An 18,049-nucleotide genomic window follows, 5' to 3' on the forward strand; every position below is an offset into this window, starting at 1 on the left:
CTCGCACTCTGGAAGAGTCTCGGTGGCCCATGCGGTGAACACTAGCCTAGCAAGGGAGTTGTTCATCTCCGGAGAGTCGTGGGACCTGTATCTCTAGAGAAAAAGGTTTTCTCTAAGTACTTAAGCCTGTTGCTCTTGGTGGTTCGGAACCCACCTTAAACTGTAGGTCCCCCTTCCACCACCAAGTAAGTGTGTGGAGGGTGTGTAAAGGAATAGAGAAGGTGTAAGAAAAATGTAAACCCTGAGGGGACACATTAGAAGCTTCCATTCCAGTTCTGAAATCAGAGTACAATATGAATTACGTCGCTGCATTCTTAAATTATAGATAATTGTTATAAAAAGAATTATATTGATATTTTTTTAACTAATTTCAAATTCGAAATTTCGAAATTGAACATTTTACGACCGCTTGAAGTAATTCATAAAGAAACTCAAATGAATAAATCACGAACTCTCGGCGAATCCATTTTTAACTAAATTTTCATGACAAACGAATGAAGAAAAAATTAATGTCAATTTCTTTAAGTATTTAATCAAGTATTCCAAAATTATTGAAATGGAACTTTGTAACAGAATTATCAAAGTATTCCTATTTGAAGCTTTTGACATTCTATATGAGAATTCGTATTATTTATTTGAAACTACTAATCAACGCTCTAAGAATTTACTTTTAATACGTTACGATCAAACGATGTAAATATCATATAGTATTGAAAGAATTGAGAACAACAATCTTTTCAGAAATAGAGTATTTGCTCAATTTCTTTATTTGTTGTAATGGATGCTTTGACATCACATTTACAAGGTGGAAAAACTTAATGAAATCAATATTTTCGCATGTTCATTAAAAATAAAAATTATTATCAAAACATTTTTTTCACTGAATTGTTTTATAAAAATGAAACCCGAGTGTCAAGTAAATGAAAAAGCAAAAGTATTAACTTTTAAGTCTTCCAGGTATTTATGAAAGTACTTTGTTGTTTTTTGGGTAGCATTCTGTAACGCGCGTTCAAATCTAACCAATCGAACTTTTTTTATATTGACAAGAAATTAAATCATTGCTCAAAGATTTAAAGTAATTTTGAGGGATTTTTAAGGAATTTCAGTAGATTTTAAATGAGTTTTAAGATTTTACAGTACTTTTAAAATATAAATAATTTTCTTGAGTTCTTTCAAATCTGTTAAATCTCTTGAAATCTTCGGAAATTTGTCGAAATCCTTCAAAATCGATAAAATTTCTTTAATTATATATTGATTCCTCTAAAATATTTTCAAATATGTTGAAATATTTTTTAATTAAGTTTAAATCTTGTTTAATCACATTAAATATGCCATAAAATTTGTAATATATGTAAAATCTTAATAAATATATTATTATAAGCTTAGCAACATTTTTTATAGAATGGGTCACACAAATTTTGCAGACGGCCCTGCACAGCTGTAGGTTATGTTTCAGATTTTTGCTTTCATACTTCAAGCTAGGTTAAACGCGAAGGTTTAGGCTTTAGGAATGCTTATCATATAGGGCTTCCAACCCGCAGAAAATAAAAATTTTCATAGCGTGCGATTATGAATAGTGTAGTGATTATGTACTAGAAAATAATTGTGTACTTGAACACGTAAACGAATATTAAAGTATAAAGTAATAACATAATAATGCAAAAGATTAATTTTTTTGGCGAAAAATTGGTTTCGAGACTCCTTCGATATTAAAACTAAATTGAGAAATAATTCAATTGCCATTGCGTTAAATACATAAGAAAACCTGTTGTTATTGATTATGTATTCAATTTCATTACTTACTATATTCATGTATTGGTCACATGAAACAATAAATGAATTGGAAAAGAATTCTTGACGAATAGGCTGGAACTTGAAAGATTATTCATTTTGAATGAATCGTGAAGCCACAAATTATAGTTTCTTTATGTCGCTACAGTTCTTGATGTGTTCGCCTGAATTTTTTTTCATATATAAAAGGCGTGTTGCAGTGCAGCGAATCCCAATATACTTATCAACATTTTTAAAAATATTCAAAAAATTAGAAAATTGTTATTAATAGATTCACGAATATCAACCCAAATGTCTACTATAGACATAAAATATATTTGGAAACTGTTCTTATGAAATCTATTAATTAGACCAAAATTCAAAAAGTAAGTTCATTTTCAAAAATATGCCATTTTTGTCTTTAAGAGATCCGTATATTGAATGCGTTATTTTTAGTAGAGTCTAACCAGATTTACTAATTATCTTGATGAAATTTTCCAATTGGACAGAAATTTAAAATGATCTAGATTAATTAATCAAATCAGAGGATTTCTGGCTGCGTCTCAAAACTGAGTCGAGACATACACTTCGTCTTACTTTTATGACCACGACAGGCAAAACGGCGTTTACTTGTCTCAAGTCGAGCCTTACTTGTCTTGGCTGAGATGATCGGCGTAAACTTGTCTCAATACGAACCTTTTCCAGCTCATGAATGGGATTAAAATTGATGAATGAAAAATTTGTTGTTATTAAATTAGTTATTTTTAATTAAAGAATTCAGAATCTGTGGATGTGAATGAGTATAACCCTTAATAACTTTCTTCCAAAAAAGAAAAATTTTAACTTTATAGGAGGGTCCCCTTAGCCGTTGGAAGTACGTAAAAACAAACAATATTTTTGGTACAAGTATAATACAAATGAAAATCGGTAGATAAGTTGATTGAATATATCTGTTGTATAAAAATATACAAGATTGCTTAATCATTAACAAAGATTAGCTTTTATAACAGTCAGAATGAGGGTCATATTGACAGTAAGAATGACCCTTTTCGTTAGGACAGGTATACACCCGGAGTTATAAACCGCCTGTGTTGGGGTCATAAAAATTCGACTCAAGAGATAAACTTATGTCTTTAAGACATAGAGATTTGTCTCCAAGACATAAATTAAAGTCTCACTTTGTCTCAAAACTGAGACATGCTCTAGTCGAACTTTTCGACTTCAGCATCTATTGATTGGGGGCAATTCAAGTCGAAATAAAGTAGAAACGTTTTTACTCGGGGAAGTTTGAACGAAAGGAATCAAAGCCTACGGCCTAATGTTCTATTTAGTCAATTAAAAAAAAAACAATATGTTTTTCTTATTAATCTTATATTGAAAAACATACCTACATCTTACACGCTGTTCAATTTTATCTACACCGTTTTAGTTTTCAAAAAGTATTGACCCCATTGCATAATTATCGAGCGCGAGTGTCCCAATGTAAATGTAATCGTCAGAGCCGTAGGTGTTTTGAGAACCGACTTAAAAAACAAATAGAAAAAAATCAGTTAAATTTATTACTGTAATTCATGTATTTTTGGAGTTGATAAAATGGCGACCGTTTTTCTAAAATTCTTGCTAGTATATTTTTTCAAAAATCCCACTTGAATTTTTTTGTTTAGTAATAGATGAAAATATGCACTGGATATCCCGTAACTTTCACTCTGCATGAATAACTGCTTTACATTGAAAAAAGAGAATTCTTGAAAAATCAAATTTTTTCACATTTTTATCGGAAACAACGAAAGGTAGAACAAAATTTGCAGCTAAAAATTAAAAAATCTAGAAATGTTCTACAAAAAACCCTTAATCTTTTAGGATAACTCACATCGGCTATAAGAAGAAATAAAAAATTATGTTTAACCAACAAAAACTAAAAATTCCGACCTCAAAAATGGTTTAGCTCGCATAAAACTGATAGGATGCTTGTATATTAGCAGAAACTTCTCCTGAAAATATTCTTATAATATTTAAAATCCTATGAAAAAATAAAAATTTACTGGAAGTCTTCAAATATCTATAAATATTAAAGAAAGAATGCTACGTATCAATAAATATTGTTAATTAAATTTAAAGCTTTGATTCTAATATATAAGCATGCCTTTCCATTAAGGTAAAAAGTATGAATAAGAAGGACAGACCATTCTTTTCAGGTTAAAAACTAATTTTTTGCTCTTACACATTAATAATGAGGTGACGGATGCAATAACTCAACGAGCGCTCGAAACTGCGTGGAAGTATTGTCCACCCAGGAAAATCTATCCATAAAAAAAGTGGCCGAAGCGCAAAATAAAATATACCTTCGTATTCACCTTAACGCGACCGACAAATTTTTCTTATCAAGTTTTTCAATTCGCGATTTTTCAACCGTTTGTTGATAAAAATACTTTATATATTTATAGTCTGAGCTCAGTATATAAGCGATGACTATAAGCAATGCACTTTGTTTAAAACAATAATATTTTTATAGCTTTTCAATAGCAAATTAATTCCGAACGTAAATCACGTTTCGCAAATTCAAAAAGTGGCACGATCGTCGAAGAAATGTTAATTGAAATAACTTTTCACGAGAAAGTTGTTCGCTAGACTTTGAGAAAGATTTTCTAAAAATTTGAAGAAAATCGGTCGAAAATTGTGGAAATTTTCTTCAAATTTTCAGACAAACTTTCTCCAAGTCTAGTGAAAAACTTTGTCGCGATAAATTATTTCAACTAACATTTTTTCGATAACCTTCCCGCGGGTTGAAGTTGGCGAAACGTGATTTTCCTTCAGAATTAATTTTTTATTGAAAAAGCAATAAACATATTACTTTTGTAAACAAAGTACATTGATTCCTGTCATCGCCAATATATTGATAATACACTATGCAAAATTCCAAGCATTTTTATTTACAAACGGCCTGAAAAAAAATTTATCTCCTTCTTATTCATACTTTTTACCTTAATGGAACATTTTTCTGGCATGCTTATATAATAGAATTAAAGCTTTAAATTTAATTAACAATATTTATTGATACGTAGCATTCTTTCTTTAATATAGTATTTATAAATATTTCAAGACTTTATTGAATGTAACATTTTCCAGCAGAAAATAACCAACAGTAGATAATGACAAAATTACGAAAAATGTCTCTGTCAAGATTGGCAGCTCTGCGACTGTCTCGCATAGTTGTTTTAAGTTAAAGGCGAGGGTGAAGCTTGTGTTTGTTTATTTTAGTTCGTAAAGTTTTCAAATTTAAGTAATTGTAAATAATAAACTAAGAAAATAGTATAAATTATTAGATAATAATTCAACTATTATAAATCAATAAACTGATTTTAATCATTGTAATTACACTAATGATAAATTATCATTTTTGAGAACTGAGTATTCTGTCATGTCCAGTAGCAACAACAGGAACGATTATCTATTGATGGATAGAGGTGTCAAAATCACAACCTTAACCGAGCAGGGTGTGCCTGCATGAACTTTAAATGGGGATGAAAAGAGAGGTCTTTTATTATTTTTGGGTTTCATTGTATGCTTTAGAAACAAAAATGATATTTATTATTCTTTTTAATATAAATCTGGTGTAATAAGTGTATTTTTACATAATTTTTAGTGCATCTAACTTTATACTAACGTAAAAAGCTACGTTTTTACAACAACTAAAACAGCTCAAACTTTTAGATCCCAAAAAATAATAGCAATCAACATTTGTTTTGAATTAAAAAAGTGCCAACAAGTGTAACATTTCTCAAGATATTTTACAATGGTAACCTATCTTTTGCAGGAAACGATTGTAAATCTCTTTTATATAAAGTTCATATCTTGAGATCCAAAAATAATGTGGGGTGTGTAAAATATGTTTCACCGTTACATTGAATCCTAAATTCAGCATTTATACTCAAAAATTTTATAAGAGTTTTATAGATTTAGGATACTTAAAAACGATTAATTAAATTTGGTACTACTTCTAAACTTTTTTTATTTTATTAAAATTTCAAGTCATGATCATTCGTTTTCATTTTATTTACAAAAAGATGATCTTTTACCTTCAATTTTCCAAATGAAATGATCATGACACCGATACAGTTAATATAGTCACAAGTGTGCGGGTACATGCGTTGGCACGTAAATGTATAACCAGGTTTTATATGACAAAAGGTTTTGGCATAATGAACAAATATTACGAGCAAACTTACCTTCAAATTATAAAGCCTTATGTGCCAGTTCTACACACGCTGATTCATTTGTAAGAAATACGCCAAGCAGTTCTGGATATTTTTTTTCGCTCGCAGATTAATCTGAGAATTTTGAAAATACTATGTTGAAATTTGTCTTTTACCTGTGCATTTCCACACTTATTTTTCGTGAGTGTAGTGGATTTTGGTTTGATCTTTTTAATTTTGACAATGAAAAAAGTACAACGGATTCATCAAGTGAAAACTGTTTCGATGAACTGGTGGACTGGATTTCAAAATGTTTCTTTGGATTAGGTACGTATTTTTTATGATTTAAAAAAAAGCTTTGAACTGCATTTATACTTTTTTCATTCTAAGTAATGTAATACATAGTATACGACAGATTTGGTTTCCTCTAGAAATTCATTTTTTTGTGATGAAGCTTAATAACAAACTTATAACGAATTTTAACATTTCTGGGAATTATATTATGTATGAAAATTCTTTTGATAGCTGCAACCATTAGGGTGGTCCAAAAATGCATTGGAAATTTATTTTCTTTGAATTTTCATTGTAATTGTTGAAATTCATTTAAATCCATAGCAAAATAAATGCGTATTAAAAAATATATTCTTAAAGGCTGCGCAAGCGATTTATTTCAGTACTAATTGTTTCTAATTCTTGCAAAATAGTATTTACTGCTAGATTTTTTTCATAAAACTGATTACTATTGAGGCTATCAGTTTTCCGTTTTGATATAGAAATATTTCTAACTATTTAACTAAATAGATTCTAAAACCGGTAAGCCGAATTCTAAACCACCTGTTCAAAATCTGACAACCCCTGGACAAATTAATCCCGATTTGGGAACAAAAAATTCGTCAGTAACTGAGAAACCGATTTCTGCATCAAATGCTAGCCCAGATACTAATTCAGTAAAACCAGCTCTATCAGCAGTGACTCAAAGTGCATCAATTTCTTCAGCCACTGACAAAGGTATCGTTATCTTAATTAAATCATTTTAATAGCTGTTTAATCATATAATTTTGAATATTTATTTTTGTTTTGAAATATTTTTATATACAAAATCTAGAATATTTACAATACTTCAGAATCCACGCTTTTTCCATATTTGCACATATACTATCAAATATTTTAGAAGATTCTGCAATAGGGGAGAAACGAGCAATGCAACTTGAATAAAATATATTAATCGAAATAAATAAAAATATAATCTATAATTTTATGGTAAAATATGTAACACGAATAAGAGATCGGAGCGGGACGGGACACCCGTATACGCTGGGACTCCCGATTTTTTAATAAGTTACATGGTTTTCTGTACTCTTCTTTTTAGAAGTAGGTTGAACAATTGATACTTCTTTTCTAACAAAAAAAATCTTATATAATATAAAAATACAGTAATGTTGAAATTTTGGAAGGTGGATTCTGTTATTTTAAGACAATTTCAAATAGAAATTAATAATGTAAAATGTGCAAATGTATACTTTTTATAAAACTTATTTTGAAGATTAATTATTGAATTTAAATTTAATACCCGAGTTTCATGAAAGTTTTGAAATGAATATTCTATTACTTAAATATAAATAAAAAGTACCATTTGTTGCGGATCGGGGCCTATAGTGGCGTGAGATTGGACATTGTTTCTCTGGCTGCCATAACCTTTTTTTCGGATCCAGCAGGAGACGTAAATAATGTGGCTTGTTTCTTTTTTTAATTTATAAATAATATCTAAACAGATTACCAAGAAACTCGATAAATATCGAAAGATTGGAAATACAAAGATCAAGTTTTATATTATCTCAAATGTAAATTCCTACTGAAAATTCCTATGTAGGTTCTTATAGAGGATCCTATATAGGTGCTATACAGGACACTATCTAATAAGGTACCTAATGGTACCTAAATAATGGCACCTAATTAATAGCACCTTATGGTACCTAATGGTACGTATGTCTCTAGGTGCTCCTGGAGGACCCAAAAAACTTCTGCACTGCCTTAGGTGCATCTGAGTATGGTGACATACAGGAACATATACAGGATCCTATATAGGATTCGATACAGGAACCCATATCGGATCCTTTATCGGATCCTATGTCATTTCCAACACAGAAAAAACTGAAGTTAAATTTTGTTGCATGTAAAATTTCACGATTTTAAAGCTTACATGCTATTTGGCGAAAGTTTATCCAACGATGGAATAAAAGCTATCGTCTGCTACGGCGTCCTTAGTAACAATGGGAAAGCGGCAATGTATGAGTGAAGTCAAGCTATGAATTGGTACACCAGATTTAAAACGACACAGAAAAATCAAAAGTTACAATTTTTTGCAGGCAAGACTTGCAACGGTTAAAAGTTAAAAATATTTCGGCACAAGTTTCACCAATGTTAGGAGAATAATTCTAATCTCGTCTACTGCGTGACGCTTAAGTGAACAAATTTCAGTAAAACGTGTAGAATCATTAACAGAAAACACGAAACAAATTTGTTCTTACTGACATATTTCCTCTGAAATAAATTAGACTATTGTAGAGGAATTAAAACTTACTCATTACCATTTAGCAAAAAGTGCAAAAAGCAACTGACAGATGGGAATCCCCAGTTCTCTCCAATTTCATGAAGTTAAACGACGATAGATAGCACTAGCGTCGCAATTCTCGATACATTTCGGATAAAAATGGAGCGCTTATAAGGCGAAAGATTAACCAAGCAAGGTTAAAAAACGGAAATTATCTTCGATTCATGTAAAGTTTATCCGGCAGCGTTAATTTTTATTGCGGTGAATCTTTCACCTGGAATCGATGTAAACTTTATCTTTCGTTTTTTCTGTGAATATGTGGCACCTATAGATAAAACATATAGGTTTCTATGTAGAATTCAATATAGGATCCTATATAAGTTCCTGTAGACGAACCTATATAGGAAACAATATAGAAATTTTCATTAGGGATGTAACTTTGTAATCTTGTGCAACTGTATACGTAATTTTTATTAGATTATTTTGTTTGAGATTTAAGATTTAATTTTTTTAATTTTTTAATTTTTTTAATTTGCTTATCTAATTTGTACGAATTTCAGTGAATTCTTTTTCAGTCACAAAGGTTTTATCTTTCTGAATATTGATTGTTTCAGGTGTTGGTAAAAACTGTGTCTGAAAATATTCATATTTACATAATTTTAATATGTTCGTCTAGGGAAATGTTTTTTCAAATGTTTCTGGAGATCAGAAAACTAGGTTAAACATGAATTATCGTGTATAAATGGAGCAGTATGTCAAAATTTATCAAAATTTGAGGAGACTTTTGTATCCTAGATAAATGCAAAACGTCTGTAAAATAATGTTGAGAAATATGTTCAATATGGTATTCGATACTTATTTCTAGAGCAAGTAAATATTTACATTAAATTCTTCTTTCAAAGCTAATTAACATTGCTTCGTCATGCAATAAAGTAAATTTAATGTTATTTACAACAAAATGTTAATGTTTATAACGATTTGTTTATAACACATATCGTAAATAATATGACTCCACAAAATATAACATGAAAAATTACTTTCTTAATTGAAAAATAAAACATTCAAGTGTCCCGTCTTGACCTAGTGCATGTTCCGTTCCGCCCCAGACACGGGACTAGGCGACACAAAAGCACTATTTTTTCATTTGAATTTTTCATTTGTAATAAATTGTTTTGTCACGTATTATTCTATACTAAATTGCAAATTAAGGTCAATCAAATGACTTAATAATTAAATTTTCTTAAGAAGTTCACGTGTGTCAACTTGCTCTACCTTTTGGGTAATGCGATGGGCAATATTAATTTTACTTGTTTGCAAATTGAAAATAATTTTATAAAAATCGAATGTGCAATTTAAATAAAATTATATATCTACATTTATTTGCCATTTTGGAGAAAAATTTAGATTATATTTTGGGACTTCTTAGAATACAAAGCTATGAACATTCAATACTCAACATTTTGACATTTTACCACTAAAACATGGGCAATCGCGTCGCATTACCCGATTGAGAATAATTTTGAAATCATACTTTTATTTGGAGATGTTAGCTTTTATAGCTTTAATTTTAACCTTATCTGTTTGTGCCACATGACATCATTTAGTAAAGTTAGCAGATCAACATTTACAAAGGTTTGATACATTTGAAACAAAATACTATAAAGGTTCTAGAAAAATCATTTTAAATAAACTAATTTTTGTATTATTTGATATGGCATACATAAATGCAATGCATATACTGAACCTAATCTAAGTAGATTATAATGCGCAGATTTTTCAAAAACTAATCGTGCCGCATTTCCTGTCGCGCCGCTTTACCCGCTTCAAAATTTCGCATTCATTGTCGTTGAATACCTGATTGGTTGCGTACTGCGTGAATATCACTTCTTCCAATTTGAACAACAAATATTTTTTAGATTTAAATTATCATCAGAAATAATTCAAACAACTCGATTTATATCTGCATAGCGATAATGACATCAAAATATATTTACCGTCTTGAATTGACTTTGAAGTTTCAAAAAATCGAAAAAAAGTCGACTTTTAGCTATTTTCTTAGATTCATGGTAAATTTCTCGATTATTTGACCATGCGATGTGTGATATACGTTAATTAGAATGTATTTGCAATATATTGCAACAATAATATATAAGGAATGTTGACATTAAAATAATTTTTATTTACTTTGAATGCCAAGAAAATATTTAAAAGTGATATATTGCTCTTTATTTGACAATAAAATTAATTTTCAGTATATAAATTATCAGAAAAAATAGTTCGGAGCAAGTAGATTTGTACTAACGTAGCCAAAAATGATTCAAATAAGTTTTACCCTAAGTAACCTTGAAATTTCAAAATATCGAAAACATCTACTTTTTCGCTATTTTATTAGAGTCATGGCACTTTTTTCGACCATTCGGCTATGAAATGTCTGATATATGTTAAGAAGAATGTATTTTTAATATGTTACCACAATATTATATGCAAAATGTCGATATTAAAATCATTTTGATTGAATTTGTATGACAAGGAAATATCTAAAAGTGAGATATTGCTCTTTATTTCACGAAAAAATTAATTTTCGGTATCTAAATAAGGTAAAAATGTTTTCCAATGTACCTAGATTTACACTTGTGCAGTGAGGAAGAAATTTACATAATTTTTATCCGACCAGAATAACGTAGAGGATTTTAAAAACCCAGAATTCAATTTTTTCTCTATTTTCTTAAAGTTATATGACTTATCAACTATGTGACCATCATACGGGTATTATATATTTCTTCAAATATATGCTGAATAAAATTAAATAACGGAATATTTTTCACATATATTGGCCAACCAGCTAAATGATTACGGTCAACCGCTTTTAGCTTCTCTACGACGGGCCAACATTTGGTCCCATATATAGGCCATTTATTAAGATGACGCTGGCCCAACCTTAGGCAAAAATTAAGAATATGCAGCAATTATTCCATTAATAATTTGGAATGATTCATTTCGACATTTTTAATTATGATATTGTGTCACAAATTAACAAAGTTTTTTCATTTCTGTTGATTTGAAACTAAAGTTGATAATTTAAAAGATATCTAAATAATAAATATTTACTCTTAAACGTTCCTATTTTTGGTTAAGAATTTTTAATGGTTCATTTTGAATATTTATATATTTCTACGAGTAACACACCAATCCGACCTCCCAATAATACGAGCAGAAAAACTGCAGCTGAAAGCAAGTCTATCGAAATAGAGTAGGTTATGTGCATCCAATGTTACGGGTATATGTGACGTCGGCGGGCAGGCCATCTCTTGACCACAGTCGGGCTGACAACAGTTTCACGGTCTTTTTGTAACAATCAACCAGAGTTTATCCGACGGTCTGCTCATACTCGGACCAATGTTTAACCGACTATCAGGTGTATCAAGGTGACTTATGTCAATCCGACTGCTGCATCCAGAGTCGGACCGACCGCATTATTGTGATCGTAAAAACCAATCTGTCACAATTTATCCGGGTGTCGTACCATAGTTGGGCCAGAATTCGGCTGAAAGTCGGCTTTTCGCTCGCCGCCGACGTCCGTCGCCAACGTCGGTTCGACCATGGCAGCTTGAAAACATCTTAGTCGGCCCAATTCTGGTTACCGTAGATCGGTTACCATAGCAGGGCCGACTTTGGGCCGATGGTCAAGCTCTGACATCCGACCGAATTTCGCACCTGGGTGATTGTCTCGCAGAAATTATTCGAGACACTGTGAGCTTGCGGATTTTCTACCTTTCGTCACAGAACATAGCCAGAAGAAGATTTTCTGGATGAGCAAATTAGGCATTATTTTGCATTACTTTTTTAATACATTCAGCGAGATCTTCCTTCAGATACGCACTCAAAGAAATGCTTTTCGAGAGATGTTTCGGGGCATCTTTAATAGATGGTTGACACTTAATTTCGAACCACATTGGGATATATACTCTCATGATTAGTTGAACTAAAACTCTTAACTCAAATGATGGATTCTCTGTCCCAATGTAAGTTTGAAGAGTTCTACTCATCCTAGTCAACCATCTGGCGTGCGATAATTTCCCTGGACTTTTTCGAGCAAGATCTTAAGAACACTCTCCTTCTTTGATAGCATTCTATATATCTAGCAGGCACTTTTCATCAGAACTAAGATCACGGGTGTTAACTACAGGAGAATTAGGACTGTCGACAGCATTAAAGTTTACAACCGATAGTTCTTCACAAGAAGCTAAGCTTTTGCCGATTGGACCAGAAAAATCGTTAGGACTAGAAGTTCCTCCATTAAATTTTATAAACAAAGCTTTGAATGCCAGTTCATTGATATGAACCTGACAGACACTCATCGTAGCGGTTTACCCTATTCTAATTCTAGCAATCGAATTATATCTGCGTGTTTACCAGTGTTCGTACGACAGCCATCACAAGCCACACAATCTAGATTGGAGGTATTAATTTCTTTTGTCAAAGAAAAACAGAAGGATATCATGTGTAATCGTTTTTGCATCTGAAGAAGATGAGGATATGTGCCCTAAATAAGTACTTCCTGGTTCTTGAACGAGAGAAGTATGCTCTTCTCGTTTTGTTGTTTGCCGTGTTTTCCCTTTACTTGTTCCATCCATTACTTTTGTTTTGTATTTTCTTCCATCAAAGTAAAAAGCCTTTACTTCTCAATCCAAAGAGATCTGCTTTTTCTGAAATTGATGAGGAGTTTTTATTCTTTCCTGATAGAGTTTACTCTTGTCAAAAACTAAACCTTTTACTTCCGGAATCTACTTACGCACGTCTTGTGCTGAAACCAATAAAGAAACAGACCTGTATCCGATGCCGTATCTTTCACAAATTTTTGAAAATTTGGACAGTTTAATCTTGTCTGATCTGTAAATTTATTCCAATAAGGGACCCATGCATCCTCCATATCTTCTTCGGCGGGCTGGTAATCGGCTTTAACATTTTTATCCATAATCGAGCTTTCACCTTCAATTTGCATCTTCTAACGATTTCTTTGGATAACTTCTTCACTTTGATCTTGAAGTACATCAGTCATCAAATGCTTCGATTGTACTTAATGATGATCAGATGGTTCCGAATCAATTTTCAGAAAAGTCGTAAATGATTTTCTCATTCACCTGGAAGATCGCTGATCTAAAAGAAACACTCTGGCCGTTTCAGAAAGATCTATCTCACAAGTGCATGAAGCATTATCCCACTTACTAGCCGGAATATCAAATAACTTTGATTTATTTTCACGAAACGCATTTAATTGGCTTTTGTACCAGGATTTATCTTTTATGTCTGCCATGCGACTTTTTCAATTTCTTCAACTCATCTTGATCTGTTTTAACGATCTTTGCGATTCTTGTTTCTGTAAGAATTGGGATGGAAGTTTCATTCCATATATCCTGCAGCCTTCTCACAACTAAACGCGAAATATCAGAAAAACTTTGGTATCTTTTAGATTCTTTTTCAGTTCGAATTTTTTCGCATTCGCAAAAATAGTATCTCATCACGTCAAAGAGTGTATGTAATCTCCGGTTACTTAACTCACTTTATTTTCTAATGATTGAGCATTCGCTTAAAAAATCAATTTTTCAAACTCAAACCACTAACAAATCACAAACGATGTTTATTGAAATTTAATGCGAAAAATAAATAATGTTCAAAATTCGATTTTTCAGCTCTCTTATAACATACTCGCGATTAGACTTTGAACTATTTTTATTGATAATTTAAATCTCAAAACAAGACGTTTTGCTGTTCAAATGTGAAGAAGTGCTTAGTTTTTTGTGATTTTTAGCTATATCTACGAAGCGGAGACAAAAGGAATTTTTTTTATGAAACTTTAGGTATTTTAAACTTAAAAAGATTGCGACAGATTCAAAACAAAATGTAAATTCTTAAAGACTTTGAACAGAAAAATAAGAAGCTTTTAAGAATTTTAAGAGAATAAAAATTTTCTCATGATTTCTGGCCAAATTCAATAGTATGTTGCATTTCAAGGGATGAAACACAGCGATTGCAACGAGTGTGAAACTTGCTGCCCGAGCGAAGCGAGGGTTGCCTTCAAACAACCGGCGATAGTTGTGTTACATTCCTAGTAATGCATATTGTTTTTCATAGCAAATCTATTCATAATTAGATTTGAGGTACCTGTACACCCTACCTACCTACGTGTCTACCCTATATCTGAAAAAAATGTTTCAACCCTAGGGATGTAAACACTATGTCTTAGACCGCTGTACACGTACCGAAACTCGAAGACAAAATGTTTCAACCCTAGGGATGCAAACACCGTGTTTCAACCCGCTCTATGGGTATCGAAGCTCGAAGATTCAATAGAGGCGCTATGAACAATTTTTTTTCATTTACCATAATTTATTTCAAGATAATATTTAAAAAGATTAAAAATATCCCAAAATAATTTGAAAATTTGTAAAAAAAAAGAATCTGAAAAATTTGAAGACAATTTTCTTAATTTGGCAAAATTTTTACAAAGTTTTATAAAAAATTTCTATCTTAGGAGATATAGCGTCAAAATTGTATTTCTTCAAAGTTTTATGCTCAAATAATCAAAAGGAATGTTATGAAAGTTTCGTTTCTTCGTTATGTTCTATATAAAATATACGAGTAACTACCACATAACTTTAATATTATGTCTTCGTACCCTTATTATCTTATGATAATCTTTTAGGCTGAGCTTGGTTGTCAGCCTAATTATTTTAAATGTATTAAAATGAGTAGTAATTATTCAAAAATGCCCCTTAATTTCTTTTGATTCCTGACATTTTAAGAAACTAATACGGAAGAATAGTAATATTTTTTTAAATATTTTGCAAGCGTAAAAAAGTCTTGACTATTATTTTAACTGGTTTAAATTGTTCCTAAACTTTAGTTAAATCCTATAAAATAAAAAAATACTATCGTTTGAGAATTCATCATTTTAGTAGAAAATTCCTATTTTTTGTAGAAAATTAATCTTCTTGGTAGAACGTGCATTATATTGGGATGAAAATTGCTATATTTGATGAAAAAAGCAATTTTTTGTTGGAAATTCACATTTTCATGATAAAAAATTTAAATATTTTGTAGAAAATTCATCGCTTTTTGAAAATATTTAATCTTCATTGGTTAAAAATAGAAATTGTCGAAAATTGAACTTTTTTGGTTGAGGATTCTAATATTTTGGATCAACAATCCTTTTTGTATTGAAATGTGGATTATTACACTTTTCGTGGGAATTCATGTTTTAGCACGATTGATGATGCTAGTCAATTTTAATTTTCAAACATCTGTCAAAGTTAATCATATTTCTTTAGTACCATATTCAGAGTTTAAACATTCCTAATTTATCTATATAATATATTTATTTCAAAGAATTATTTATGTGATTCATTAATAATAATAACAATAATAAATTCTGCTGAAAATTCCGGCTTTAAACATTTTACCAATATCGTTCGTTACGAACAAGATTTTTACTATAGATCAGAGATAAATATCGCTGGTTCAGCTATACATTTTTTGTACAATCAAATTACCGACCTATTACCCAGAACTGTTACCATTTCCACAAAATTTTTCGGCCTTCGTGCACCGCATGTGATGTAACATAATCTAATTAATATTAATATATTCAGAACAGTTATAGTATGAATTTATGATATCATAAGTATCAAACATATATCGCCTATTAAACAATACCTTTTTGATACTTAAAGCCTTTGAAAATAATGCTTTAAATGTTTAATTTATGTCGAATACTTTCCCATCTATTTCCGTCAAGACTATATTTTTATAAATACTCTTCGGACACGTGTTTTTATATAGAAATCGCATCACTATTTTTCCAAATAAAATAAAAAAACATTTCATGCCACAAATTGATATAAACACCAACAAACACAAGCGTTATTTGCTACAGTCGCCGTTCGAGAGACCGCTTGGGTAAAGGGATTAAGTTTCACAAAAAATGTTATGGTGTTGACCATGGTCAGTAACAAGTGAAAATGTTGGTTTGAAATAATTTAAAGTGTTCATTACTGGTCAATGTATTTATTAAATATGAACTAAATGCAAGATCCCACAGTATAGTTATTTAAGAAACAAGACGTTTCGACTATTCTTCGTTAGTCTTCAACAGTGTTACAATATAGAGACCATGCATTACCTGTTTAAACATTTCAGTGATATTCAATATTAAGTTTTTGCTTTAGAGAATTAATATAAATTAATCAAGACCTATGAGCTGATGAATGTTAATATTATAACTTATTACCTTTAGTTGCTAGAGTTCCATATTTTGAAATTAACTTATATTGAAACTAAGGATTGATTGTTTTGATTCCGTCCACAGGACAAACATAAGTAGACTTTTTTTTGTTAAAAAGCCCCAAAGGATGTTATTTTGGTTCTGTTTAAATGTCGTTCCGTGGACGGAATGACAGCGTACCAGTATAAAGGCGACAAGTGATTTACATATAAGATATAATGGTCACAATGCGATAACTTTGCGTCGGTCAACAAACTATCATCACAGGTTTGATTTTAAAAATGCAATTATTTTAGCCACATAATCTTACTACTACAAGGAATCTTCATGGAAATGTTTTACATTATAAAAAATATGTATAATGTTAATTTTAGAAGTGATATAAACAATATGAGTGCTATATATAATAGCCTCATCCAAGCAACCAACTAATTTTGTAATAGTTGAAATTTTTAATTCAATTTTAATAATTAGTTATTATAATGTTCACGTTTCTACAATGGCAAAAATATATTCTGCAGTGTTTTCTTTTCAACAACTTTACTTAGTCGAATATCAGTGAGACGCTAATCGCCATCGATGCAAAGCTATCACATTGTGGCCATTATGTCTTATGTATGTCACTTGTAGCCTTTGTACTGATCGGCGCTCATTCCGTCCACGGAACGACATTTAAACAGAAGCAAAAATAACATGTTTTGGGGCTTTTTAACCAAAAAAAGTCTATTTATGTTCGTCCTCTGGACGGAATCAAAACAATCAATCCTTAGTTTCAATATAAGTTGATTTTAATATATGGAACTTTATCAACTAAGGGTAATAAGTTATAATATGAACACTCATCAGCTTATAGGTCTTGATTGATTTACATTAATTCTCTAAAGCAAAAACTTAGTATTTAATATCAATCAATTGTTTGAACAGATCATGTATGGTCTCTAGATTGTAACACGGATGAAGAGTATCAAAGAATAGTCGAAAATTCTTGTTTCTTAAATAACTATACTGTGGGATTTTGCAGTTATTTCATCTTTAATAAATACATAGACCAGTTATGAAAACCTTTAATTATTTCTAACCAACATCTTCACAATGGGGTTAAGTCTTTAGTTTTCCCAGGAGATTAAAAAAATATATATATATTATCTGCTATTGTTATGCCGAATTATACACGTTTGAATTTTTAAAAAAGTGGTCGAGTCACCGAATGGTACTCGACTTATTTTATTCAAAGGTTACACAATTTACTTTACA

At 30.7% G+C, this 18,049-nt stretch overlaps 1 protein-coding gene across 1 annotated transcript in view; it reads left to right on the top strand.

Annotated features, from left to right (window-relative positions):
* Positions 1 to 5,946: 5,946 nt before the first annotated feature.
* Positions 5,947 to 18,049, top strand: part of LOC117177076 — a 13,720-nt gene continuing 1,617 nt past the window's right edge. Inside the window, exons 1-2 of the mRNA XM_033367560.1 lie at positions 5,947 to 6,290; positions 6,765 to 6,971. Of these exons, the coding sequence (XP_033223451.1) occupies positions 6,119 to 6,290; positions 6,765 to 6,971 (379 nt within the window). The 5' untranslated portion in view covers positions 5,947 to 6,118. The remainder of the gene's footprint in view (positions 6,291 to 6,764; positions 6,972 to 18,049) is intronic.

The sequence above is a fragment of the Belonocnema kinseyi genome, chromosome 7 (genome assembly GCF_010883055.1).
Source record: "Belonocnema kinseyi isolate 2016_QV_RU_SX_M_011 chromosome 7, B_treatae_v1, whole genome shotgun sequence".
In the NCBI taxonomy this organism is placed as follows: domain Eukaryota; kingdom Metazoa; phylum Arthropoda; class Insecta; order Hymenoptera; family Cynipidae; genus Belonocnema; species Belonocnema kinseyi.